The following is a 26,699-nucleotide window of genomic DNA, read 5'->3' as shown; positions in this document are numbered from 1 at the left end:
ATGATGATGTGTGGTGCATTAAAAAGCACTTATTTTTATTCTCGCTTTTTCCTTCCTTATTTGAGTTGCAGATCAATCATGGTATCCCTGCAGATCAATCATGGTATCCCTGCAGATTAATCATGGTATCCCTGCAGATTAATCATGGTACCCCTGCAGATCAGTCATGGTACCCCTGCAGATCAGTCATGGTACCTCTGCAGATCAGTCATGGTACTCCTGCAGATCAATCGTGGTACTCCTGCAGATCAATCGTGGTACTCCTGCAGATCAATCGTGGTATCCCTGCAGATCAGTCATGGTACCCTGTGAACTAGCCATGCTACACGAGTGTACCACAGTAGAATGGTTGAAAATGTATGTTCTATATTTACTAATTAGTTGTTACAAGTGTTGTTGGTGTTATTCCATACCACAGTACAGTTACTACAGACACACTGCTACTGTTCATTGTCCTAAATAACAACACTATTGTCTGTGACTATTTCAAGTGAGATATATTGGCCACTGGTGGTTTGTGAAAGCTGTTATATGGTCTGTTCATTATGTTTGAGCATTTGAGATAATTAAAGAACAAACCCTGCAGAGAGTGTATCATTGAAATTGTGCCAAGATGACTAGAACCAAATATCTATCTACTGCCAAACTGCCAAATTTAGGTGTCTGACAGTCTTGCTGACATAAGTGCTATGTTGCTCTGGAACTTAATATTAATGAGCAGGTGTAAAATGTATTATTACATTAAAATACCTGTTGACTGAGTGAGTGTGAAAAGGGTAAAGCATATCCTTTTACTAGTTTCAGCCATTCAGCTCTAGCCAACTGGCTGGAAGTAGTAATTCTTGAGTAGGTAATATCTAAGAAATAAATTCTTCAGTATATATTATTATTTTCGAATTTTGGCACAAGGTCAACAATTTTGGGGCAAGAGGAAAGTCAATTACATTAATCCTGGGGCTCAACTGGTCCTTGATTTATTGACCCAGGAAAGATGGAAGTTGATCTTAGCAGAATTTGTTCTCAGATTATGACTTTAAATCAGAGACCATATCTCACAGATCATATCTCTGAAAATCCATAGATGATGGATTTTATACATGACCCTGAAGAGTCAGTGTTTCATTGTATCGGTATATTTCAGGAATAATCTATAGTTGCATATATTATATAATGATTAAGCAATACTCGAAATTGAATATCAATGAAACCATTGTAAATGTATGTAATGAAACAGCTTGCTCAACTGAAGTTTTTAGATGATCTAAATAAAATAAAATAACACACACACACATTTTATGTATGTATGTACTATATAATGATGCAATGGCTAGTAGTAGCTGGGCTCTCACTCTTAAAGTCATGGGTTTGTTGCATTGCCCCACTGTACTTAACTGAAGTAAGTACCTACTGACTGCTGATGCAGATCTCTCTCCCTCCCCCTGTCACATCTTTCACGTTCCATTGAGTTCTGTTTGAGAGGCTTTGCCCTTGATTGTAAAGGCTTCTAAAACATGGTGAAAGCATGGCACATGCTACCAAGTTATACATATTTGCAAATGGTGGCTAGGGTTTTACAGATTATATATTCACCTTGCTTTTGACTTCATGTAATAGTTTTAAATGCATGTCACCGTAGTCCTTTGTTTCCAATCTTCCATAAAAATGTGTCTAGTCATGTGGAATATTGTCTTGCTTAGAAACAGGTAAGCATAGAAAAGTGGACATTAAACGATTGTGTGTGTGTATTAGTATTATTGTTGTTATGCTGGTGAGCTGGCAGGATTGTTGGCATGCTAAGCAAAATGCTTAGTGGCATTTTGTCCATCTTTATGATCTAGGTTCAAATTCTGCTGAGGTCGACTTTGTATTGCATCCTTTCAGAGTTGATAAACCAGTGAGGTACTGAGTCAATGTAATCGACTTAGCCCCTCCCCCCAAAAATTTCAAGTCTTGTGCCTATAGTAGAAAGGGTTATTATTATTATTATTATTATTATTAAAACCCCAAAAACTTCACAAACTGTTATTCAGAGTTTCAATGTGCTTACGTGTGTGTGTGCATATATATATATATATATTTGTATATGTATATATGGTATAGTGCCTTCTGCAGAACCTTTTATTGATGTGAGATGAATTTTTTAATCCAATCTGATTAGAGAAAAACAATGCATTTGTTTACATACTGTTATAAGAATAAGTCACATACTTTTGGCTTTCATTGTGTGAAGAAACAATGAAATGTGTCTTATTTGTAAAGCACATGGAGGGTTGAAGGGCATCCATTTGCAGGAAATCAGCCATTATAAGTTTCAGTCTAACTCATGTCAGCATGGAAACAGAATTTTAAGGGAAAAAAATGTATTCTGGTGATTGAATGGGGATACTGTGCCCTTGCGTGTTGCAAGAGGTGGTTATAGGGTTAGTGACAGGAAGAGCATCCATCTGTAAAATACTGCTTGTGAAAAGCTAACTATACCAGTAAAGAAAGGTGAAGGTGGAAATGTTTTATATAATAGGTTAGATAAATTTTTTGCTGTGTCAATGTTTGTAATGTGATTTCTTTTATTGTTTTCTAGATTTAGAATTTGACCGTTACCGCAAACGGCGACATATGTTCCGGGAAGGCAGCTTAAGTCCAGTGTCGACGCCAGAGAACAATCCAGAACCTGTGACCAAACTAACTGTACCACCAGTTTATTTCTCGGAACAGTTGTGTATGCAAAATGACTACAAACAGAAATGTCGTTATCTCCACTCTTTTCTACTCACTCCACTCACTGGCGATAAGAAAAAAGGTACGACTGGCTTTGTTTGTTGTAGTTGTTGTGTTAATTCCATGTCAGTTCTGATCCAGCACACACATGGTTTCATCTGTATAGTCACAAACTACTGTTTTAAATGTGCCAAGTTTTAGCTGTAAACAATACTGCACTCTCCTATATACAGTGGTTAATATCATATCTGTTATCATAGAACCAGAGGTTATGGTCTCAGATGGGTTGCTGTTATAGAGCCCAGATGTGGTGATAACAAAATGTTTACTGCTTTTCTTATGGTTATTGTCCAACATTGATCAATAGAACAACCATCTTCCTCATATAAAGAAATCCTGCTTTTATTGTCTCCACAGAGTATGAAGCAATCCGTCAAGCGTGTGAAGAGGAGAAAGCTCGGAGACTTGGTTTGGTGCTAGAAAATGTATTACAGCCACAACAGCAGCAGCAACAACAGCAACAACCTGATGAAGAGAGACTTCTCTCAGAACCAGTTAAACGATCAAAACCTGGTAAATAATTTTACTCCTCCTCCTCCTCCTTTCTGTGTATGTGTGTGTGTGTGTGTGTGTGCGCACTACATTTGTACTATTCTGGATGGGTTCATTGTAATGTGGGGTACCAGGTCTACACAAAACCCACTAATATATTCCAGAATATGTCCTACCACCACCTTCGCCTATATCCATCATACTGTCCGACTGTAAAACTTCTACAATTACTTCCCCCTCCCCCAGTTGTTAGTTTACCTCAGTGAGTAAATGGTTAATGTGACTCACATAACTAGATGGACAAGCGTTCAGGTCCCGCTGTAGTAGTTAATTACATCGTGGGGCTAACCTTTTTCTTGTCTAGTGAATCTAATTGAAAATGTCCCACACCCAGTCCATGGTTGGTTGGTTATTTGTCATTATTATTATGAAAGTCAAGGCAGCAGGCTGGCAGAATCGTTAGCATGCTGGTCGAAATGCTTAGCAGTATTTCGCCCATTGCTACGATCTGAGTTCAAATTCTGCCCGGCTCAACTTTGCCTTTCATTCTTTTGGAGTCGATAAATTAAGTACCAGTTACACACTGGAGTTGATGTAGTCGACTTAATCCCTTCCCCTTTCCACGGATATCGATCTAAAAATGTCAGAATATTTAAAGATATCTGACAGGAACTCATTGTATTGTCTCCCTTTACAGTGCTGTATGTGATTACCTCCCCTCATATTCTGAGTTCACGTCCCATCTCCGTCCCCTTTGACTTTTTCTCTTTCAAAGGTTGATAAAATAAATATTACTGTAAGTCGAGGTCAACAGCTATAAGCTAACTTTCTAATTATTTGTCGTTGCTCTCTTTTTCAGCCCTTCTTGACAGCTTACATCGGAGGGTTAAGAGAAAATCTACCGATATGGAAGGATCATCTCAGGTATCAAACAAATTAGAACAACCATCCCGACCAAAAATATCTTTGAATCAACTACAAGAACGCCATCTGGCAGCGACAGCCAGTTCCTCCTCCTCCTCCTCTTCTTCCTCATCGACGTCGTCTCAGCCACACTATCTCAAACAGACAAGTGTTTCCACTCTTCCCTCAGTAACACCCAGCCTACAAATGGCTAACCCAAGTAGGACTAGTCAGGAAAATACTCGCCCCCTCATCTTTCCAGAGAATCGAGGTGACAGTCGTGACCAACGACGGCTTAAAGAAAAATTTGCTCAAGAATTTCATGAATCAGTGCTTGCTTCAACATTTTCAAACAAATCTTCAAATGGTAGAACAGGTAATGACACCATTTAAAGAATTTTCTTTCTTTCTTTCGTCTCCCATTATTTTCACCCTTTACATTGTCTTCTCTGCAGTAGTGTTTCTTGTTGCTAAACTCAATAATAGTAAGGAATTAAACCTTGGGTTTTATTTGTAAAATTGCTTACTGTCATTTTAAATAAGCCTTTCTAAGTTTGGTACAAGGCCTGGAATTTTGAGAGATGGGTGAATTCAATTAAATCAATACCAGTGCTGAACGAGTACTTATTTATTTGACCCTGAATGGTTGAAAGTCAAAATCAGTCCTCTAATTCGAGCTTAGAATGTAAAACTGGGAGAAATGCTGCTAAGCATTTTTGTCTAGTGTACTAATGATTCTGCCAGCTCTATGTGTCTATGGAATACATTGCTACTTCCATTAGAAGACTATATAATTCACAGGCCCAACCTTGTCACACTGTGCAATAGAGTGGACTCTGCTATGCGGTTCAATTAATTATATCTGCTATATGATTTATGTCTCATCAAAGTTAATAATTATTATATGACACTTCAAACATTTTACATTCTGCTTTATTATAATTCCTAGATGTTTCATTAACAACATACACTAATTGTTATATTGCTAATTATTTCTCTATTTGTGTTTTGTTTTCTCTGTCAGGTATGAAGTCGGTGGACAGTAGTAGAGACAATACAGTAACTCACCTGTCTGCAGTATCTTCAATACTGCAGCAATCACAGAAATCCTCTTCACATGATTCCCACTCCAGTTTGTGTTCTCGGTCAGATGATGGACGTTTAGAGGCTACAGATTCTTTCAATGGCCAACCTTTGTTCAAATGGCCAGGAATTGAGACCATTCTTGGCACCTATCAACGTTATTTAGAAGGTAAATCCAGACTTCCTCAAATTTTTAATTGCTACCTTCATTGGGCTGCAACTTAATAGATTTATGATCTTGAATTATATTGAGGGATTTAAAAGTAACTCGTTCTGTACACCACGCTAGGAATTGAACCTGTAATGATTTGGAATCATAATGTGGGCAAAAATTCAGACGTGGCTAAAACCTAGTGAGTGGATTTGGTTAGTAGATGGAAATTGAATGAAGCCTGTTGTATATGTGTGTTTGTGTATGCTTTTGATGAGACATCACCTCATGGCTGATAAATGAGCATTATCATATACAAGCAAGGCTGTTTGCTTCTAATCTTTGTGGAAAGTATTGCTAGCAATGGTGTGAGGAGGACTCCCAACAGGTGAGGATTGGTGACAGGAAGTCTGCCTCAACAAATCCCCTCTGACCTGTGCAACCATGGGAAGGTAGACATTGAAGCCATGATGATAATGATAATAATTTTACTATTTCCTTTGAAATAATGATTTTCAAAATTAAATTAAAAGATACATTTAGTGTTTTTCATTGAACATTGGGTATCAGAAGGGTTAACCTCTCGTCATTACTGTTGAATCATCCAAACATTTTTCCATGTTTTCACTTTCAAATTTCTAAACAAACTCTTTCTTTTTTTTGTGTTGCAGAGCAAAGGCTTGAGCGCCACATTCTCAACGACAGATGCCAGAAGTTAAAGACTGACAACATTGATCTGAATCGGACAGCAGAGAAACTTAGTAGAAAAGTTTCTGTAAGTATTCAAATGTTGTTCAGACATTATTATATTGTTGCTGCCCCCAACACTGCTCGATCTGCAGTGGGGTCGCCATCTCTTCTGGGGTTGGTATATTTTTGCTGCTGCCAACACCACATGATATACAGGGTTTGCGTCTGTTCTTACCAGTTCACCCTGTGTGGACGAATGACCTAGTGGTCAGAGTGTTGCACTCATGATTTCAAGATTGTGGTTTCAGTTCCTAGACCAGTGGTGTGTTGTGTTCTTGAGCAAAGCACTTCACGCTTGACGCATGACACATTGTGCACCTTTTCAGACAACGTCAGTTTGATGGAAGGAGCACATACAATTTGATCACTATAAGCAAATCATTTGTTTAGGTCATTCATCAAAAAGCGAAAAACTCATGCATTGTCTTAGACAGGAGAGTTCGGAAGAGGACACTTTTCCCATACCTTGGGGATGGCAGAGAAATCCGGTGTTTTTACATGGGGCTTACCCCAGGTTATCTCAAGTGGACTGCCCTGCTATGGGGGGGGGGGGGGGGCTCTATTTATTTATTATTATTTATATCTATATTCTCTATTATATATCCTGTTATACCCTTTAATGTGGTAGTATCTCCCCTTGATTGACGTTAACCCCACGTTTTTGGTTTTGTAATCTTTTTGTGCTGTAACTCGTCCTTTGATATTGTCCCCCATGTCTTGAGCCCTTGTGGCCAATAAAAGGAATCATCATCATCATCATTATTATTATTATAGTTTTAAAATCTCGTTTGTTTCACTTGATTGATTTTCCTTGTTTGTTTTGCAGAATTTACTTGAAAGCAAGAACCATGATGATGAAGAACTTTGTCGGATGCGAAACAGTGTTGATGCTCTGAGGCGCTATTGTCTGCAGTTACCAAGATGACATTAAAGTTCCTAGTTGTCTTCAGCTGAAGAATTAATATCATACCTTCAACAAAAACAATAAACCCTAAAAAATGAAAAGACGCTCACTTCCTCGTTGCCTCGGCTACAATATCAATTTTGCCACTAAATCTCCTAGCAATATAAGCAACAACAACAGCAACAAACACATCATGACATTGACTCCCTTTTATTGAAGTCCTGCCAGGTTATCTCAGCAGCTGGAGATAGATGTGTGCTGACCACGCAAGCCTGGCTGGACATTCAAGACTTGTAATTTAAACTCTACTCTTTTGTTGGACTCTTATATCTCAGCCTTTGACTTTCAAGTCCGGCTTAAACCACATGGTCAAACTTTGATTTTACTCCCACTGATGGGAATTAAGGACTATATCCATTCAAATTGGTGCCATCAACTCTTCTACCATTAAATTTCTCTTTAAATCTTTGCAGTCTTCATTTTAGTCTTTTTTTTTAATTTGTATTATCTTTCTTCATTATCCAATTCTGTCATTTCTCTTTCATCATTGTTAATTAGCCTTACCCTTCAGCTAAATGCAAGATTATTACAATTTGTGAATTTGTGTTGCAGGATTCCTGATGTGAAATTGTGTGTTGAAACAAATATTGTATTTCAGGGATGGTCTTTTTTTACTCATTTATTTACTTGCCCAATAAACACACACACACTATATATTTGTTCTTCACTCATTAATTACTGTTCTTATTCTAACTCTCATGTCCATTGTCCGGAAATCTTTCGTCACGTATCTGTGACCTCTTCAGCAACACTTTCTGTCTTCATGTGTGCTCTGTTCTTCTAGACTTAACAGAATGGAATAAGCAGAGGAAGAGCACATACGAAAATGGAAAGTGTTGCTGAGGAGATCACAGGTGTGTGACAAAAGATTTCCAGACAATGGACAGGAGTTAGAATAAAAACAGTAATAAATGAGAGCAGCACCAATATATAGTGTGTGTGTGTTTATTTGGCAAAAAAATATAAAATAAGAGAAGTGAGGTCGAAGTAGAATGGCTGGTGGAGCCAGAGAAACCAAATTGATTAACAGAGACATTTGATTGATGGAGATTAATGTTTTTTAATGGGTTAACATTTAGTTGACAGAAATTAACATTTTAATGGGTTAACATTTGGTCGACAAAGATTTAGACGTTTGTTCATCAAATGTCCACCAACTAAAAAGTTCGTTTGTTTTGTATTTTTTTAAAATAAACGAACATCTGGAAACAGATTAACTTTTTTCTTTTAATGGGTGAACATTTGATGATAAGAAGGAAATAATAATGATAATATTGACAATAATAATATATTAACAAGAAAAACAACAAAATGTCAAACAAACCTCCAAGAACGTCTGTTCATTTCCAATGTAACCACCAAATTAGAAACAGGAAGCCGACAATGGATTAAAATTCAATTAATTTTGTGGTTTACAAAAGAAATATTTTTCAATAATTTTTAACATTTGGACATTACTTCTTTTTTTTTTGTTCTTATATATATATATTTTTCAAAATTTACTTTTTATTAAAAATTTGTAAAATTTAAAGATGTTATTTGTTGAACGAGTAAGTAAGAAAAAAAAAAAACAGGAAAGATAAACTCGTTAACAGACTCAGCACAAATTATTAAGAAAATATAAAAAAATAATGAAAGATAATGGTGGGGTGGGGGGATACCAAGATACTGCCAAAGAGGATTCCGTTTCAGCACCATTCCTCACCAAAAATACGTGTATGTGTGTGTGAGTGAAGCCAAAGTGTTTTGAATAGAACCCAGTCCAGCAGCAAAAGAAGCAGAATGTTGCGAGAGGGGTGTCAGGTGTAACTGGTGCCAAACCATTGGTTGACAGCCTCTAAAGAGAGTGACAGTTGTAAATTTGTCACATAGACTCTGCCATCTTCACACTGAAAGAAAGAAGAAAAGAAAAGGGGGGAAATCTTTGTTAGCGGGGACAGCCAGAAGATGGGGTTGAGCATGGCATTCAACATAAAGGAAACTGCAACACACAGACACAACCATACGCATAGGCCCACATACACCCCCCCCCCCACATGCATGTATGCACATGCTGTTGAATTATAATAAATTTGACATGATCAAACAGTTTTTAGTTTTTGTTATGAAGCATTTCCCAAGCTATAGCTCTCATGGTCACTTCCAAGGCAATTTCGTTTCACTGAGCTCTGAAGTATAGTGTGTGTGTGTGTGTTTTTAAGCACTATGTATTTAAAGGGATTTTTTTCCCCCAGATGAAAAATGTAGCTTCTGGCTTTCAATGATACACATATGTTAAGCAAGTCATATAGATAAAAAATTCTATTCTACAGCTGCTTTTACATAAATCAAATACATATATATGTTAGAAGGGGCATCCGGCCATAGAAAGCATGCCAAGGCAGACTTTAGAGCTGGCAAAAGTCTTCCAGCATATCAAATCCTGTTAAACCACTCAGCATATTACAATATAGAAGACAGATGTTAAATGATAATTTTCATGGTGTGTGTGTTTTTGTAAATAAATATTGAGAGAGTTTATGAAAAAGAGATATAGTTACTTTGTTCATTTCCATGTAGAGTTGACCTCGATCGTCTTTATAAGAAATATACCGTGTACATCCAGTGGCCAAGTCAAAACTTGGGGCTGCAGATGAGAATTAAAGCAACATTACTCTGACAGAACAAACCTAACAACATTAACTGCAACTAACTTCACCAATATAGTAATAACATCTGTTATATAAGGGAAAACTTACAAGTAGTTTACATTATCAATTCTTCAGAGATTGTATAACACATGTAAATAGCCTTTATATAGACATAATGATACAGATATACAAACATACAGTTATAAACTATATGTGAAGTGGTGAAGCTACTAAAATGACCAAAAACAAATTCACTAAGCTACAGACCCAACAGATGTACAAATGTAAATTCATACAAATGTCCGTATATATATAAATATAGTTCATATTGATTACAAGTATACACTCATACAGATTTTCATAGACATAATGATACACAAATGTATAGACATACAGAAATCATCATCGTTTAACGTCCGCTTTCCATGCTAGCATGGGTTATGAATATAAAATCATAAACGAACACAGTGACACAAGCACATAGACTGTACAAATATAGATATAAACACAGACTATATAAGCATGCTGATGCATACTTTATGTAGACAAACATATGCACATACACAATTACAGAGACATATAGATATATAAGCTAACATGAGCTATACAGTTGTACAAACACACAGATACGTACACACATTTATAGACATATACACATATCTCTGCTAATAACCAGTCATTAGTGGAGTTACAGATTTGAGAAATTAATTTAAGACTTTCACATGAACTCTTAAGATACTCACCATCATTGGTTTTCTTTTCTTGATATCTGACAGGAGAGCTACAATAAAAAGACAAAAGAGTTACAATAAAGACTATATAATGAGGAAAACTATACCAAAGATTATATATAAAGGGGAGAGCTATAGTAAAGATTATATATAAAAAGGGGAGCTACAAGAAAGATGGGGAAACTAAAATAAAGATTATATAAACACATTAACTTAAACTGAGAATATATTAACATCAGGAGTTGAATAAACAAGAAATAAAGCCATAACTGTTTTAGTTTAGTCTTAGTAGAAGACTTCAGATGAATTTGTTCCTAGTTAAGTACAATTAGAAGCCCATGTCCTCTTATTCCTACATTGGTAGGAAATGAATATATCAATGTTGTATTGACAAGACGGTGTAAAAGGATGATATAAAATGGTGTAAGGCAGTACAAAATAAGAATCAGCATGTGCACACACACTTCATCCCAGCTCTAGATCTGAATTCCATGCAACTAAAGCCCTCAATCCCATCAACCATCAGTGAGTCTCTCCTAGCAGGAACTTTTGAGCACCCCCTCGTGTGTATGTGAGCTGATTCTGTTTTTTTTTTTATATACTCCCTATAAAAAACAGAGCAGCTTAATATTGCACATTTTAGGTCCAATGGCTGAGGTACAAAGAAACAAAACTACTGACAACATTCTCCTGTGTTTCATCCTTACTACAGCTACAATTGACCTGGTTACTTACTTTATACTATAGACCTCTATAGTCCATATCTTCTAAAGAGAGCGTACTCCCTGTAATATATAAACTAAACCTCTGTACTACAAATAAAGGAAGTGCAGTTTAGCGAAACAGTCATTAAAGTACATTTATTTAGAAACATTCCATGTGTTATGTACTTACCTAACACTCCAAAATATTTCTTCTCTTTCCTCTAAAACCGTTATATGCAACAAACACACGTCCTACAATGAAAGACACTCAAACATAGGATGATACGAGATCATTTACGTAGTACATAATATTAAATAAATATGAAATAATCTCAATCACAATATTAAAATATTAAATTGATCTTTAAAAAAAATTAAAGATTTTTCAACTTTTACATCTACATTATGCTTCAAATGGTTTGATCTCTGATCTTTATCGAGTGTTTTATTCCTAGATCTAAGGGTAATACCAAACTGAGTGACTCCAAGAACTTTTATTTCTAAATCTAATTCTGACAAACAAAAAATCTTTCATCTATAAAGATGAAAACAATTGTCTGGCAGAAAATAATCATATAAATATGAAATGTTGTATGGGTGGAACATATCATGATGCCCAGCCACAAAATATTATCTTGCAGGGAGAAAATCTATATATGTCTTCATGTTTGTCCTATGTAAGTTATTAGAATATTTAGGAAGTAGAGGAAAAAAATTGACAAAGAATTCTAAAGTCGTCAGTCACCATCAATCTTATCAATGATTGATTGAATTAAATCTATTTTTGCTGAGCCAGGCTTGAATGATAAGACTTTCGCTATTTTCACCTGTGTAAAATTGAAAGGTCAAGCAACAACACCTGAGGAAAACCTCGTGCCCCTGTTAAGAAATTTCCAAGCCAGAAAACCAAAATGGTTTCCTATTGCTTTACTGTAGGTCTCTTTACCAGATGGCATCTTGTTGGCTAAAAAACACACAACTTGTCTGGACAAACGGGTTACAAGAGTTGTATCCCTTAAAATCTAGATTTTTTTTTTCTCCAGTTTTAACTACCACATGACAATACAAACATCTCTATCTCATAAAAATGAAAATTCAAATGTGTTAAATTATATTTGATATATTAGTCAAAAAAAAGTCACCATTGAAATTTAAGGACGATTCTACTTTTGAATTCCAATTATAATAGCTCCAATGTAACTAAGCTTAGAATAGATTTTTCTCTCATGGATAAATCAAACTAACCAATGTAAGTTAACAGGGAAAACCTTTACAACACTGATCGGCTAGAAATAGCTGCCAAAGTTTATAATTTTATAACACTAACCCATAATATTTGGGAAATTTCAATTCTGAATAAAATACATCCTAGAAATTGCAGATAAATCTGATGAAAAAAGGAGAGCTCAGATGCTTGTGAAGGGACATCTTAAGCTATTATATAATGTCTTTCCTATTGATAGGAACAGTGAGGAGAAAGAGACATTAACAAAATGAAGGCAACTGTCTTTGTAAATATTTGGTATTTATCGACTGGTATGAGTGATTTTATAAAATTGATATCAGTTGATAATTATGTTGCAGGGTCTACATAATTGAAACAGACTTTCATTATAAACCATGTTGCTTGTTACTTTCTCACTTGTTACCCCCAATGTATTTTACATCACTGTATTACGTGATCTGGGACTGTGTGAAGTTTTGTGCAAAGGTGCATAAACTGCCGTTGGGGAAACTAAAGATGAAATGAAACAATGTAAATCAACTATAATAGAGAAATATTTACAAAAGCTTTGTTAGATATATATTAATATTAAAATGGATGAAATACAAAATAGTAAAAGAAAAATTATATATAATAGAGGGACCATACCTGCACAACTCCTTTCAGAGAGTCTGTTTTCCAACTTAAGTTAAGCTTTGATGATAATGGTGTGTAGTCATACCTGTTTTCTGGTTTGATAACAATAAAATGGGCATGACCTTCACCTGCAAAATATAAAAACTTCTATTGAAGACAATAGCAGATAATTTCAGTTAAAAAGTTATACAGTAACTCTGTGGCAGGAATTTTTAAAACCAAATTCAGAAGTGGGATTAGCATTTTTCAATTAAATGTATTATGCAAATTAAAAACTGAAATTGATTAAAGAATGGAAAGGGTTTCTAAACCAGCAAACAGTTATGAATGGAACCATAACTGGAAATTATTTTGGCACTTCATTATTTTGTGTACCTGTCACAATAGGATGAATTCTATGATTCATTCTTCAGCAATTGAAATGCAAACAAAGTAATATTTTCCTATGTAAAGACCTGTTTCCACAGAATATTGGAAATGAATGACATTCATTGGCAACAATCAGTGTCAGGATCTGAACAAGTAGACACACACACACGCAAACACATATATATATTTTAAAGATTAATGGAGAAGATGGAGTATTACAAAAAGCATTTATTAGCACAGCAATTTTCTCAGCTTCAAGTCGCACCGCTCCCTGCCTGGTGGGTAAGGGACAATGCAATAACACCAGATGCAAAAGATCCTCCTTGGGTGATAAAATATGTTTATGAGTTCACAGTTTTACATTTCGATTTTGCTTCAGGGTATTTATATATATATATATATATATATATATATATATATGGTGGTTGTCTACTCCTTAAACAGAGTTTGACCACCTCCTGCACCTACACCTTAGCCCTTTCATGGCGTCTTATGTGGCTTTTTAAACCAGACAGTGTTTTGAAAAAACACCCACACAGATTGCACCTCTGATTTGCACTACCAATACCTGCAAGTAAGTTCTGCTCATTGTGGATCCTAACATGTCTTTTAAGACCCCCATTGGATTTGCAAACCCTCTGGCACACACCACATTCAAACGTGTGCACAGACATATAATCAGAATAGCTGGATGAGGTTTGTTTTCCATGGGTTCGCAGGTGAGATTTGAGGCCAGCCAAGGACAGACATGGTCTGTCACAGACTGTGCACACAAAAAGGTCCTTGTCATTCACCTTCTCAGTCTTTACATTTTTCCTTAAATATCTCTTGAGCCCTGCTTGCATCATCCTGTATATATATATACAAACACACAACTTCTTTCAGTTTCCTACAACCAAATCCTTGTATATATATATACAAACACACAACTTCTTTCAGTTTCCTACAACCAAATCCACTCACAAGGCTTTGGTTGGCCCAAGGCTATAAAAGATACTTGCTGAAGGTGCCATGCAGTGGGACTGAACCCAGAAAGCACATGGTTGGAAAGCTATGTAAACATAAACATATATGAAGGTTGGCAACTGGAAGGGTATCCGGCTGTAAAAAATCTGCTTCAATGAATTCCATCTGATTCATTCTAGCATGGGGAAAACTGAACATTAAAACAATGATGTCAATGATAATGATAGATGTTATCATGAAGAACGCCATCAAGAAAAGATGCGCCTTACTTATGTTGCCAAGCTGACACTGTAATCCGTTGAAATGTTGTAGATAATATGAAGTCTGCATGCCAGAGAGTTCTAATGTCAGCTGATAGTGATGGAGACCTGCCAAAGAAACAAAGAAAACAGCAGTGAGGTAGAGATAGAGAAGACAGCAGAGATTGGAAGAGTATCAATGAATTCAAAAAACAGATGATCGCATTCATTTTTTATTGGAAACAACCACAAGGGATTCCAGCAGAAAACTATGTGGGTGTATGCGTGTGAATGTGTGTATACATATACATACATACACACACACATATATATAGTGAAATGAGCATCAACATCATTAAAAGCATTAAAAACAGGTTGTAACAATAGAGGGTGGGAGACATCTACATTTACACCTCTCTCACTCTCTCTCCCAATTGTCCCAACTAAATCAGTACCTGATACCTCCCTGCCTCTTGTTAACCTCTCGTCTCTCTCTCTCTTCTATCTACAGTATTATGTTACTGGTATAACTATAGATGGCATACAGCTCTAGCACTCTCTCACCCCACCCTACTCCATTTCTACCATCATATCTTCATCCCTTCCATCCACCCATCCCAGCTCCTCTTCTGTCATCTCTCTCTCTCTCTCTCTCCTTTTCACTTTCTAGGTCTGCACCTTCAATAAACACATCATAGAGTAGTGTGGGTCTTTTCCTTTAGAAGGGAGTACAAGACAACCTCACTAATGCTGGTCCCACAATTAACATCCACCCATCACATTCTGTAAAGAGATTGATGTTAGGAAGAGCATCCAGATGTAGTCTATTCAGGAGTCGAAGCCACAGTCTATTATGACCACAAGTCCAACACCCAAACCACTTAGCCATGTGCCTCCACAATTTTGTTATTGGTAATGATAAATACAGCTGAGAGTGTTTTAATACTTACCGAATGTTGGATCAATGTCATCTTCGAGCACATTGGGAAATGATGGAATGTATGGTCTGGGAAAAGAGAAGAGATTCAGAAGAGTTAATTAAACAGGTTTCAGTGTCAGTTTCAGTCAATCTTGGTAAATAGACAGAAAACTGAAACAAGTCAGAAATGTAATCAGTAATAGGTTCATTAAATAATGGACTTTCCCACCGGGTTTGAGAAATGAGACAGTTCAATTGTTCAAATCAACTGAACAACATGCACATGTCTAGTCTTTGCTCAGGTGCATTTAATAAGATACAGTGTGACAAGGTTTGGGCCTGTGAATTATATAGTCTTCTAATGGAAGTAGTAATGTATTCCATAGACACTTATCAGTCAATATAAAGACCATCCGGGAACAAAATAAAACAAAAAAATTAACCAGCCGGGAGGGGGAACAAGTGTATGGAAAACGAATATGGAAAAAAATGCGAGCTTGGGGTGGGGGTGGGGGCTTTCCGAAAATTCACAAGACACGATTTTTCCGTCATATATATTGATTTTTTTTTACGGAATCTTGCCCAAAGACTGAACCCAGAACCATGTGGTTGGAAAGTAAGCTTCTTGATCACACAGCCATTTATGCTAACTAAATTTCATCTGTGACTTGTGAACTGTAGGTTAAGATGTTGATGCAAGAGGAATAGGAAAACTGGGCAGAGTGAGAACAAAAATAGTTGACTTACCGTGAACTGGTGCCAAGAAGACATCTTTGAACAAGTTTATGGAAGTGGAAGCAAGCAACAATGAAAGACAACTCTCCACCCTCCTATAAAATGATTAAATGCTGTATGAACGGACAACGAAGCTAACATATTCATTGTTGAGAAACACAACAAACCAAATCAACAGGGTACCATTATACCAGCCAAACAAGTCACATCACATTCAATTACAAAGTATATTCTTTAACCCTTTAGTATTAAAACTGGCCATATCTGGTCTAAATATTCTACTAGTTTTATGTTAAAAGTGGCCAGATCTAACCTCTCACACCTACCCCACAATGTCATTCTAGAAATAAGCAATCACAGCATGAAAATCTCTTAGCTACAAGATAATGCATGATTAATTCAAAATAATGTGAATAAATAAGCAAATGACATTTGTGAGAGTAATCTGAATGCTAAAGGGTTAAACCTTTGGTATTTAAACTGGCCATATCCAGCCGAAATATTCTACTAGCTTCATGTTCAAACTGGCCAGAATCCAGCCCCTCACCTACCCTATAATGTTATTTCAAAAATGAACAATCTCATCAGTGAAATCTTGAAGCTACAAGATAAATTTATGACAAATTCAAAACAATGTGAATAAATAAGCGATAAATTTGACATGCTAGTCTGAATGCTAAAGGGTTCAATATCCACTTATTGTCAGTAAGTTCTTTACTGCAAAACTAGGTTGAATCCCTGCTTAAGTGAACCCACAAGCAAAAGATCTTGCTGAGTCTTTACTGAGTTATCTAGCATTAATTGTGTTAAGAGCTTTAGAGATAAACTTTAAAATCATCGACTTGAGGCAGAAAATAGCAACAGGTTCCACTGTCAGAACATGAACCACAGATCTACACATTGCTGGGTCACTGAGAGGAGGATTTGAACTTGTGTCTATAAATAACTAGGTCACTGACAGGACTTGAGCCTTGTATCTCTAGATTGTTGAGTCACTGACAGGAGGACTTGAACCCTCTGCCTATAGATTGCTAGGTGACCACATTACCAGCTTCACTACAGGGCCACTGCCATTCCATCTTTTCAAATATAAAATTATTTCTGCTATCTTAACTGTACTAATTAACCTCTACAAGATCCATTAACATCTAAGCAAGTAATTCTCATAAGAAATGTTAATGACATAACTTTAAAATGATTAAAATGATGAAATGGCAAAAATTATTAAATGAATAAAACTCTGCCACAAACTAATTTATGTAAAATCATTAATCTGTTTCTGCAAATCTGACTAATTGATAGAAGACAGAAAGAAGTTAAATACAGGAAATAACTAAATGATAAAGGATTTTGGTGAAATATAATGAAGTATCACACACAGGAAAATAATCTAAATTCGGATTGAGGGAGACAAGAAGTTATTTTTAATTTAACAGCTCAGTGAGAGGAAGAATAGGGAGAGTCCTTGACCCCTTTTGATGGTCTCCATGACAGGTGGGAAGAAGGGAGGAAGTTATCCTTAGTTCAAAGACCTGACTTGAATGCTTGCAACAGGATGAACTCTGCAAAACCCATCAAAGGGTCAGATAGTGACATTAAACCGCAACAGATTAGGTCTATCATCAACTCCTACCAACTTCCACCACCAGCTTCTACCAACTTCCACCACCAGCTTCTACCAACTTCTACCATCAATCACCAGCTTCCACTACTAATTGCTATTACCTTCTACCACTTCTAACACCAAGGTGTACTTTATTTCCACATAGCAAAGAGAAGACCATATAGAGTTGTGAGATGTAAGGTTACTACTTACTTTCCACGTGGCAAATAGAAGACCTTGTAGAGGGATGTGATGTAGGGTTACTATGTTGTCACTTCCAATGATATTATCTACAGAAAGCTGTTTTGACCAATCAAAATTATGGGATATTTCCAACAACAGAGATTTCTGATGAGGTCTGTCAAAAAATGAAAAACAAAAGAGTTATTTATAATTTCAGCATTTAAAACACAGACAACAACAACAACAACAACAAAAAAACACACACACATTCATTCTATATGCAGTAATTGAATCTATTAGAAATAGAAACCAAGTCTTCCATAAATCACTCCTATCATTTGAGATAAACAAAGAATACATTGGACAATGTCATCGTATACATATATATATATATATATATATATACATATACATATACAAAGAAATGGGATGGTTATGGCTGGAACGCCTTTGATCAGAGCTGAGCTGGGCTTAAACAACAAAAACATCAAAGAATGACAAATTAGATAATTCAGTCTAAATATAAGACAGGATAATCACAGCAGAAACATTTTTTGATCAAAGGTGTTCTGGGTCAGAATAGACTTGGTTTTAAACAGAAACAAGGAAACACATATTAGATAATATGATACCAGATACATTTAGTCTGAATAAACAATTTTAGAGTCAAATAAATCAAAACTGACCAGCCACTAAACAACAACAATTAATTTCAAAATACTCACCCATCTAACACAGGTCGGCCATCTTTGTGAAAGAAAATTGGGTTAATGGAGAACACATGGACTGTATTAATGGAGTTGAGAGGTGGTGCGTTGTAACCAGAGAAGCAGACTACCACAGACATGGAGTGGAAGAACATATCTTGACAATGTAATTCATGGCAGTATTGACTTTTAACACAGTGCTTCCATTTACCAGAATTTGACTCAGCACTACCAAGACATAGTCTCCAAGTAATTCCTGCTTTTCTAAAGAACAAACAGAAGAAACTTATTAGCATAATATATGTAATGAACACAAGACAATAATATACAATGATATATTAACATAATATATGTTATGAACATTAAAGAAAAACATGACTAATTTGTTGAAGAACGTGGTCTAAAATATGTCCTATCTTGAAAAGTTAGGACCACATTGGATAATGTAGTCCTAGATGCACTATGAATAAAGATGAGATGGTCACAATTGAAACAGTGAAAGCATGCAATAAAACTACTGAATTATAATAATGATAGTCAATACAAACTCCTTAAAAAACAACATCAGAACAATAACCACAACCACAATATGAACTTACCTAATGGCAGCTTCTGTATTTTTGACCAAGCCTGTATATAAATGAACTTTCCTTAAGAGAGAGAGGACTTTGTGATTTCGAAGATCTACAGTTCTGACAATAAAAGAAAAAAAAAACAGAAATTAATTTGGTTCATCTCTCCATTTTTATATGTGAAAAATTTGTAAATTTGAACATTTGCAGGGCTGGGATTATTATAATCATTAAGGCAGCAAGCAGGCAGAATCGTTAGCATGCCAGGCGAAATGCTTAGCGGCATTTTGTCTGTCTTTATGATCTGAGTTCAAATTCTGCCAAAGTTGACCATGTCTTTCATCCTTTCAGAGTCAATAAAATCAATACCAGTTGAGCACTGGGGTTGATGTAATTAACTTACCCCATCCCCCAAACTTGGTAGCCTTGTTACTGAGACTTTATTGTAAAAAAGTAAATTACAGCCTTGAGTCCAAGAACTCATAGGGTTTTTTACCCAGATTCCATGCTGTGTAAGTGATTGAGATCACAACATTACCCCTTGAACAGGCACCAGCCCATCACAGGGTCATTCATTTTCAGCTGAGTGAACTTGAGCAATGCAAAATGAAGTATTTTGTTCGAGAACACTATGCTCCGCCTGGTCTGAGAATGGAAACCACGATCTTGCAATCATGAGTGATACATGCTAACCACTAGGCCACACACCTACATTATTCTATGAAGGTATGCAGAATCTTCTCCAAATTCCTTAAAACAATTTCAACTCAACATTGCAAGCAAATCAAATAATTTCCTACAAGAAGCACTCATGGAAATTCTATGGTTCTTTTGAAGATTGTAGTAGAAGACACTTGCCCAAGATGCAATGCAGGGAAGCTGAACCCAAGATTAAATGGTGAGGAAGGAAGCTTAGGTACATTAAGCATGTTTTTTTACCCCCCTCTAATTCCTTTGTTATTTTTACCTTTTCAAAGTAACCCATGTAATGAAGTATCTGCATACATCTATCGATTAATTGGCAGGTAGGTAGATAGGTAGATAGGTAGGTAGATAGATAAACAGACAGACATTCAGTAAACATTGTAGTAAAAAGAAACTACATTCCCCCATGGAAAACCATTTTCTCTAATTACTAAAACTCGTAAATTTTCAATGATACAGGTAAACAAGTAACGTAATATTCATCTTAACAAGTAAAACCAACTCAGAGAATATATGACAATAACAGCTTTATATAATGAATAATTAAAGACGAGCACTTAACGAAATGGAGTGCTTTAGAGTGTCTACAAACCATTTCTCTAAGTATTGTTTATATATGTTATATATACCAGAGCTCTTCTTTCAGTTCCATCAACCAAATCCACACACAGGATATCTGTTGGCCGGTGGAGTCTCTAGCAGAAGACACTTGCCCACAGTGCTGCACAGTGGGATTGAACCCAAAACTACATGGTTGCAAAGCAAGCTTCTTAACCACACAGCCATGCCTGCACCTGTATGTTTATCTAGTTTGATTTGAAATTGTTTAGTTAGACACTGAGGTCAGTGTTTCCATATGTCTGGACCATTAATGGGTTTGCTTTGAGCGTCGGTCGACTTCATCAGAGCTTAACCTAAAGGAAGGGGATGTGGTGGACTAACGAGCAACACAAACGACAATGGATGGAAATAATAGATGCAATCAATAATGTTCCACTCACTTGCTAATGCATAGTTTTTTCCAGTAACCTTGTTCTTGGCATGCTTGAGTTTCCTTTTTATCCAACAGTCCAACATATTTATGGTAAATATCTTGCCAAAGCAAGCTAATTAATGAAAACAAAGAAATATCATTAGTTTCTGAAAGTCTTATGTATGAAATAAAAAAAAAAAAAAAGAAGGTAAATTTGTTTAAATATTTATTGTTAGTTACCTGAGAATAAAATATGATGACATTCCAGATATTTTCTGCACATTTTATAATTTAAAGAAAATATGATTGAGCAGAATTGGTAAAATATAAAAAGAAGCCTGTTGTGTATAGATTTTTTAATCTTTTACCTTTTACTTGTTTCAGTAATTAAACTGCAGCCATGCTGGGGCACTACTTTGAAAGACTTTTAGTCAAATGAATGAACACCGGTACTTGATTGAAGTCTGGTAGTTGTTCTATCAATCTCTTTTGCTGAACTGCTAAGTTATGAGGGTGTAAACACACCAACAATGTTTGTCAAGCCATAGTGAGGTACATATACTGACAAGAACACACACACACACACATATATATATATATATATATATATATATATATATGACAGGTTTTATTCAATTTCCATCTGCCAAATCCACTCACAAGGTTTTAGTCAACCCAAGGTTATAGTAGGAGACACTTGCCCAAGATGCCATGCAGCGGGACTGAACCCTGAAACAATGTGATTGGGAAGCAAACTTCTTATGACAGAGCCATGCCTGATATACATATACATATAAATAAATACATATATATATATTCAGTTGAACTATGTTTGTCACATATTTCAACCGTTAAGGGCAAATATAGTGCAGTTACCATGGAGAAAAAAAATCTCTGAGATTTTTTTCTCCACGGTAACTGCACTATATTTGCCCTTAATGGTTGAAATATGTGACAAACATAGTTCAACTAACCTAAATTGTGATTATACGTAAACACTGCTTAGCGCCAATACTCCGATATATATATATATGGAGGGGGGCTCTCAAATCCATTACTCCTCCCCTATTATCTGATGAGATGGGTTCGTCCTATGCACTCACAAAACTCCAAGTCATATGCAGCTGAGTTAAATAGTTATTTAAAAATATATCCAACTCCTGCCAAATGTGTTGAATGTCACTTTCATTTGTCCACTCATGTGTATGTATGCACACACACACACATATATATATTATATATATATATATATATATATGATAATGTTCATCCATCTTTGTTGACAATGACCAAGGACATTACATACACATATGTATATTATATATATATATCAGAAAGTTATATTTCTCATCCTCTCGATTACACTCATCTTGATTGTTTTCCTCTTTGCTTCGCAGCTTCTCTATTTGTAACCCATGTCACATCTGAAACTGGTATTATAGAGCCCACTTTTTGTCAAGAAAAAGAAACCTTTTGTTTCCAAAAGAAGAAAGTCACAGTTTCATTAAACAGTGCTAATTATGTAACCTAAATAACTGTTAACAAGTCATCTGAGAAGTTCACAACCATCAGCCCAAGGCTGCCTGTGGTTGATAATTGTTTCAGTGCAGATTATCTGAAAATATAATTTGCTATTAGTTTACTAGAAATCACACTGAATTATTTGTATGCCCAGTTTGTATTGGTTACATAACATTGAGTTTCTGCCAACTCTTTTCTAGTAGAATGTTTCTTAGATGCAGAGTTCCTGATTCCTGGGTCATTGCCAAATTAACCTTTTGTCTCACGTTGAATATATTCAGGCACAAGTATAGAGTTAATTATATAGTCATTTCTAATACATGTATAACACAATTATTTTATATCTCATTATTGACATAAAAGAAACTACTAATCCTAAACATAAAGCAACACTTCCTTGTAAAGTATTAAAAAAAAAATAATGGAAGATACTTACAAATAACAGTTTAAAAAAGTTTATCTAGATTGTCTTATAGTCCAAAAATTGTTGGTTGACTGATATTATTGAAGTTGCCTTCCTGGTCTATACACCCCAGACAGAGAGTTTTTGTCTACTAATCCCAAAGATAATCTCAGTTAATCCCAATTTTTCAACTCACTCTATTACAGGAAACAGTGAGGTAACATAATTAACATACTAATTTTTTACCTATTATAGTAATTATATTATACATGATAATGGTTAATAGAATAAAATGAGATCTCACCAGACACAGGGAAGTCACTAACTTGCAATGTATAAAGTAAATTTACAACTTTTGTCTTTATTAATTTTTTTAATCATTTCACTGTTAAAAGCTTACACAATCCATTTTGAGAGTAAAATCAAAAAAATATCATTCATGTTAAGTTAGTTTAGTCACGAGACCTCACTCGCCACTGAGGTGGGCGCTAGGTATATCTGTTACTTAAAAGGAGAGGGCTACAAAAAAATGGTTAAGAACTCCTGCTCTACTTCATATGTGTGACCCTACTGTGTCATTTTTTTTTGTAGGCTGAACACTTTCCTAATGTATTTTCTCCCAGCCTCATTGTAAGAAAATGCAGTCCAACTGGACTGGCATGGCTGGAACACCTTTGATCATTCTGTAGTTACTACAGGTGTACATGTATAGAGTAGACATACCTGTACAGTGTAGCTGTACCTCTACAGGGGTGTCACTGCCGAGGTACTTGCACAGCATAGATCCATAGTATTACTATTGACATACCTGTACATTGTTACTACAGGTGAACCAGAATGGTGTAAACATACCTGTACAGTGTTGCCTGCAAGCGCACCTGTACAGCATTACTGCAAACATACCTGTATAGTGTAGATGTACCTGTATAGTATAGACATACCTTTACCCTGCTACTGTTCAGGTAACACTGTACAGGTACATCTACAATACATGTACCTGTACAGTATTTCTGTACCTTTACAACTAGTTGACATTTCCTGTCATGGAGTCCTCTACTAGCATTGTACTTTTGAAGATAGTAGAATGACAAAAATCCATTATTAGAAAAATCAGGTAAGGATTAGTGACAGGAAGTGTATCTGGGTATAAAAAAAACAAAGCCTCAATAATATATTCATCAAACCAATACTGGGTTGGAAAAATGGACATAAAAACAAATATGTGCATGTGTGTGAATCAATTAAAATTTTAATGAATAGTTGACTTACTTATCAGTGGCAATTATACACCAATGTTTATTAACAAGTGAGCACGTCAACAGGTCAAGGATTGGTAAATATTTGAAGATTTTAAATAGAATTTCGTCTGGAAAACTGGAAAAAATCAGAGCTGAATGAAATCCACCTGAAAAGTGAGTGGTGTCTATGAGAATCTTGTCTTGTTTTATAAGTATCTACCTGAAAGCCATGCGACTTACAACAATCGAAAGTCCTACAATATTTCATAATCACAAAGAAACATGTTGATTCTTTATTTAGACACCAGGGCAAATATTACAGTCATATACTGGAGGCCATTTAAATTGGTCCCTAGTATATGACAGCTACTTACTTCATCAACTCAGGGATGATAAAAGACCCAAAAATATCAACCCTGCTGAGATCTAAAACCATAATACAGAGCACCACAAATAAAACCTGGAAATCAATTTAATGGACACTCAGGTTTATCCATTTCTCTGTTAATGTTGACAAGAATTAAAAGTGAAGAATTTTCTTCCATAACAGAGACCATACCATTTTTGTGTTTGTTTTCCATGCTGGTATGGGTTGAACATTTTGACATGATCTAACAGGTTAGAGGAACATGTCTTACTCAAGTGTCTCGGTTTTAACATGATTTTTATAGCTGGATGCCCTTCCTAACTGCAACCAATTTAAAGATTGTACTGGGTGCCTTTTTATTCTCATGTCACCAGCACTAAAAAGCTGCCTTGTAGCTTATAAGACTAAAAAGATACTTCATCTGAGAGGGTGGATAACAGACAGGGTGGTTGGTTCATATGAGATGTTGAGAGGTTGAATTATGATGGGAAGAGCAGGAACATGTTTATTGTTGTTGTCATGGCTACTTTGTATTTTACATCTACGTGGGTGAAGGTGGCTGGTATTGTGCCAGAAAGAGAGGTAAATATAGCAGCGATGAGGTACCAGAGTGTACCCTTAATGTAACATGTACAAGAACATGAATAAAAGAGAGCACAGAAACAGAAGAAATCAGGAAGAATGAGTGAGGTAATACGAGTGGGATGGAGTGAAAGAGAAAGATAGAAACATAGGGTAGAGGTTATCAGACGTATACTGGGCAGGGGCGGGAATGAACATAGTGAATGGTGAATAGTGGTGGTGGTGGTGGTGGTAGTTAATGGTGAACGATGATAAGACTGAAGGATGTCATTTAGGAGTGGTGTGTGTGTGTAAACAGAAAACTCAAAATTTGACATTCAAACTATCAAGGAAATCCATAAATTAAGGTCACCTGAATATGTGAAATAATTCAAGACTTACGTTTCAATAGATGTCTGTCGATATTTACATTTGGAACGGGATTTTCCTGGACACACGGAATCTGATAATTGAGTGTTTGTTACTGTACTGCTACCACTTAGTGCAGTCTTGGAGGTATTAGTCACCTTGGGTCTGCAGAATAGAATAGAATAATCATTAAAAATAAATGTGAATGATGTATTAATATAACCAACAGAAATAATACATTAATTATTGGTTAATATAACCAAAAGACATAACACACTTGACCCCTTTTCATGTGGAAATCAGTTATATCCACTCAAAATTTCATTACCTTTATCTGTGGAAAATAGTTTTATATCCCAATCTCTATTTTTTTTATCTTTTACTTATTTCAGTCATTAGACTGCAGCCATAGACTGCCTTAAAGAATTTTAGTTGAATGAATTAACCCCAGTACTTATTTTAAGCCTAGTACTTATTCTATTGTTCTCTTTCACTGAACTGCAAAGTTACAGGGATGCAAACACACCAACACCAGTTGTTAAGCAGTGGTGGGGGAGAAACACACACGCACACACACACACACACACTCACACACACATATATATATATATATATATATATATATATATATATATATATATATATATACAACAGGCTCCTTTCAGTTTACATCTACCAAATCCACTCACAAGGCTTGGGTCAGCCAAGGGCTATAGTTGAAAACAAATGCTATAGGTTGCCATGCAATAAGATGAACCTGGAACCATGTGCTTGTGAAGCAAGCTTCTTACCTCACAGCCATGCCTACACCCACGCAATCTATTTTCTGGGAGGAATGTCCTGTTTGAAAGTATTTTCTGTTGTGGTATGTCCGGTTTATTGAGATAACATGACTTGCAGAAACGCAAAGTTCTGCAGTTCTTTTCCTTTTTTCTTGGGGAACTATGGAATAAAACGTTTTTGTTTTGTTTGTGTGTAAATAAAAAATGTGTGAGTGTACCTAGCCGGCCAATGTACTCTTCTTTCAGTTTTGGATACCCATTGTTTATATATATTTACATATATATATATATATATATATATATATATATATATATATATATATATATATATATACACACACACACAAAGTGTAGGCATGGCCACAGGTGTGACTGTGTGCAACCGCATGGCACCTTGGGCAAGTATCTCTGACTAAATCCCTGAGCCGAACCAAAGCCCTGTG

The 26,699-nt window shown here is 35.8% G+C and overlaps 2 protein-coding genes across 6 annotated transcripts in view; one reads left to right on the top strand and one right to left on the bottom strand.

The window, feature by feature from the left end:
• LOC106869197 (uncharacterized) overlaps nucleotides 1-7,526 on the top strand; it is a 150,758-nt gene extending 143,232 nt beyond the window's left edge. For all 5 annotated transcript variants that reach the window (XM_089337931.1, XM_014914835.3, XM_014914834.3 and 2 more), the window contains 6 exons: nucleotides 2,579-2,797; nucleotides 3,133-3,288; nucleotides 4,127-4,546; nucleotides 5,195-5,422; nucleotides 6,076-6,179; nucleotides 6,981-7,526. In XM_089337931.1, coding sequence (XP_089194057.1) covers nucleotides 2,579-2,797; nucleotides 3,133-3,288; nucleotides 4,127-4,546; nucleotides 5,195-5,422; nucleotides 6,076-6,179; nucleotides 6,981-7,079 — 1,226 coding nt within the window. In that variant the 3' untranslated portion in view covers nucleotides 7,080-7,526. The remainder of the gene's footprint in view (nucleotides 1-2,578; nucleotides 2,798-3,132; nucleotides 3,289-4,126; nucleotides 4,547-5,194; nucleotides 5,423-6,075; nucleotides 6,180-6,980) is intronic.
• Nucleotides 7,527-8,158: 632 nt separating this feature from the next.
• LOC106869196 (F-box only protein 15) overlaps nucleotides 8,159-26,699 on the bottom strand; it is a 24,814-nt gene continuing 6,273 nt past the window's right edge. Inside the window, exons 2-15 of the mRNA XM_014914832.3 lie at nucleotides 25,508-25,639; nucleotides 24,209-24,313; nucleotides 21,044-21,148; nucleotides 19,365-19,457; nucleotides 18,784-19,029; nucleotides 18,089-18,233; nucleotides 16,285-16,367; nucleotides 15,569-15,624; nucleotides 14,649-14,747; nucleotides 13,057-13,172; nucleotides 11,374-11,435; nucleotides 10,492-10,529; nucleotides 9,659-9,744; nucleotides 8,159-9,007 (exon numbers count right to left, since the gene is read on the bottom strand). Coding sequence (XP_014770318.1) covers nucleotides 8,918-9,007; nucleotides 9,659-9,744; nucleotides 10,492-10,529; nucleotides 11,374-11,435; nucleotides 13,057-13,172; nucleotides 14,649-14,747; nucleotides 15,569-15,624; nucleotides 16,285-16,367; nucleotides 18,089-18,233; nucleotides 18,784-19,029; nucleotides 19,365-19,457; nucleotides 21,044-21,148; nucleotides 24,209-24,313; nucleotides 25,508-25,639 — 1,456 coding nt within the window. The 3' untranslated portion in view covers nucleotides 8,159-8,917. The remainder of the gene's footprint in view (nucleotides 9,008-9,658; nucleotides 9,745-10,491; nucleotides 10,530-11,373; nucleotides 11,436-13,056; nucleotides 13,173-14,648; nucleotides 14,748-15,568; nucleotides 15,625-16,284; nucleotides 16,368-18,088; nucleotides 18,234-18,783; nucleotides 19,030-19,364; nucleotides 19,458-21,043; nucleotides 21,149-24,208; nucleotides 24,314-25,507; nucleotides 25,640-26,699) is intronic.

The sequence above is a fragment of the Octopus bimaculoides genome, chromosome 20, assembly GCF_046866305.1.
Source record: "Octopus bimaculoides isolate indiv1 chromosome 20, ASM4686630v1, whole genome shotgun sequence".
Classification (NCBI taxonomy): domain Eukaryota; kingdom Metazoa; phylum Mollusca; class Cephalopoda; order Octopoda; family Octopodidae; genus Octopus; species Octopus bimaculoides.
The sequence above is the reverse complement of the archived record's forward strand: the minus strand, read 5'-3'. Positions and strand labels throughout refer to the sequence as shown.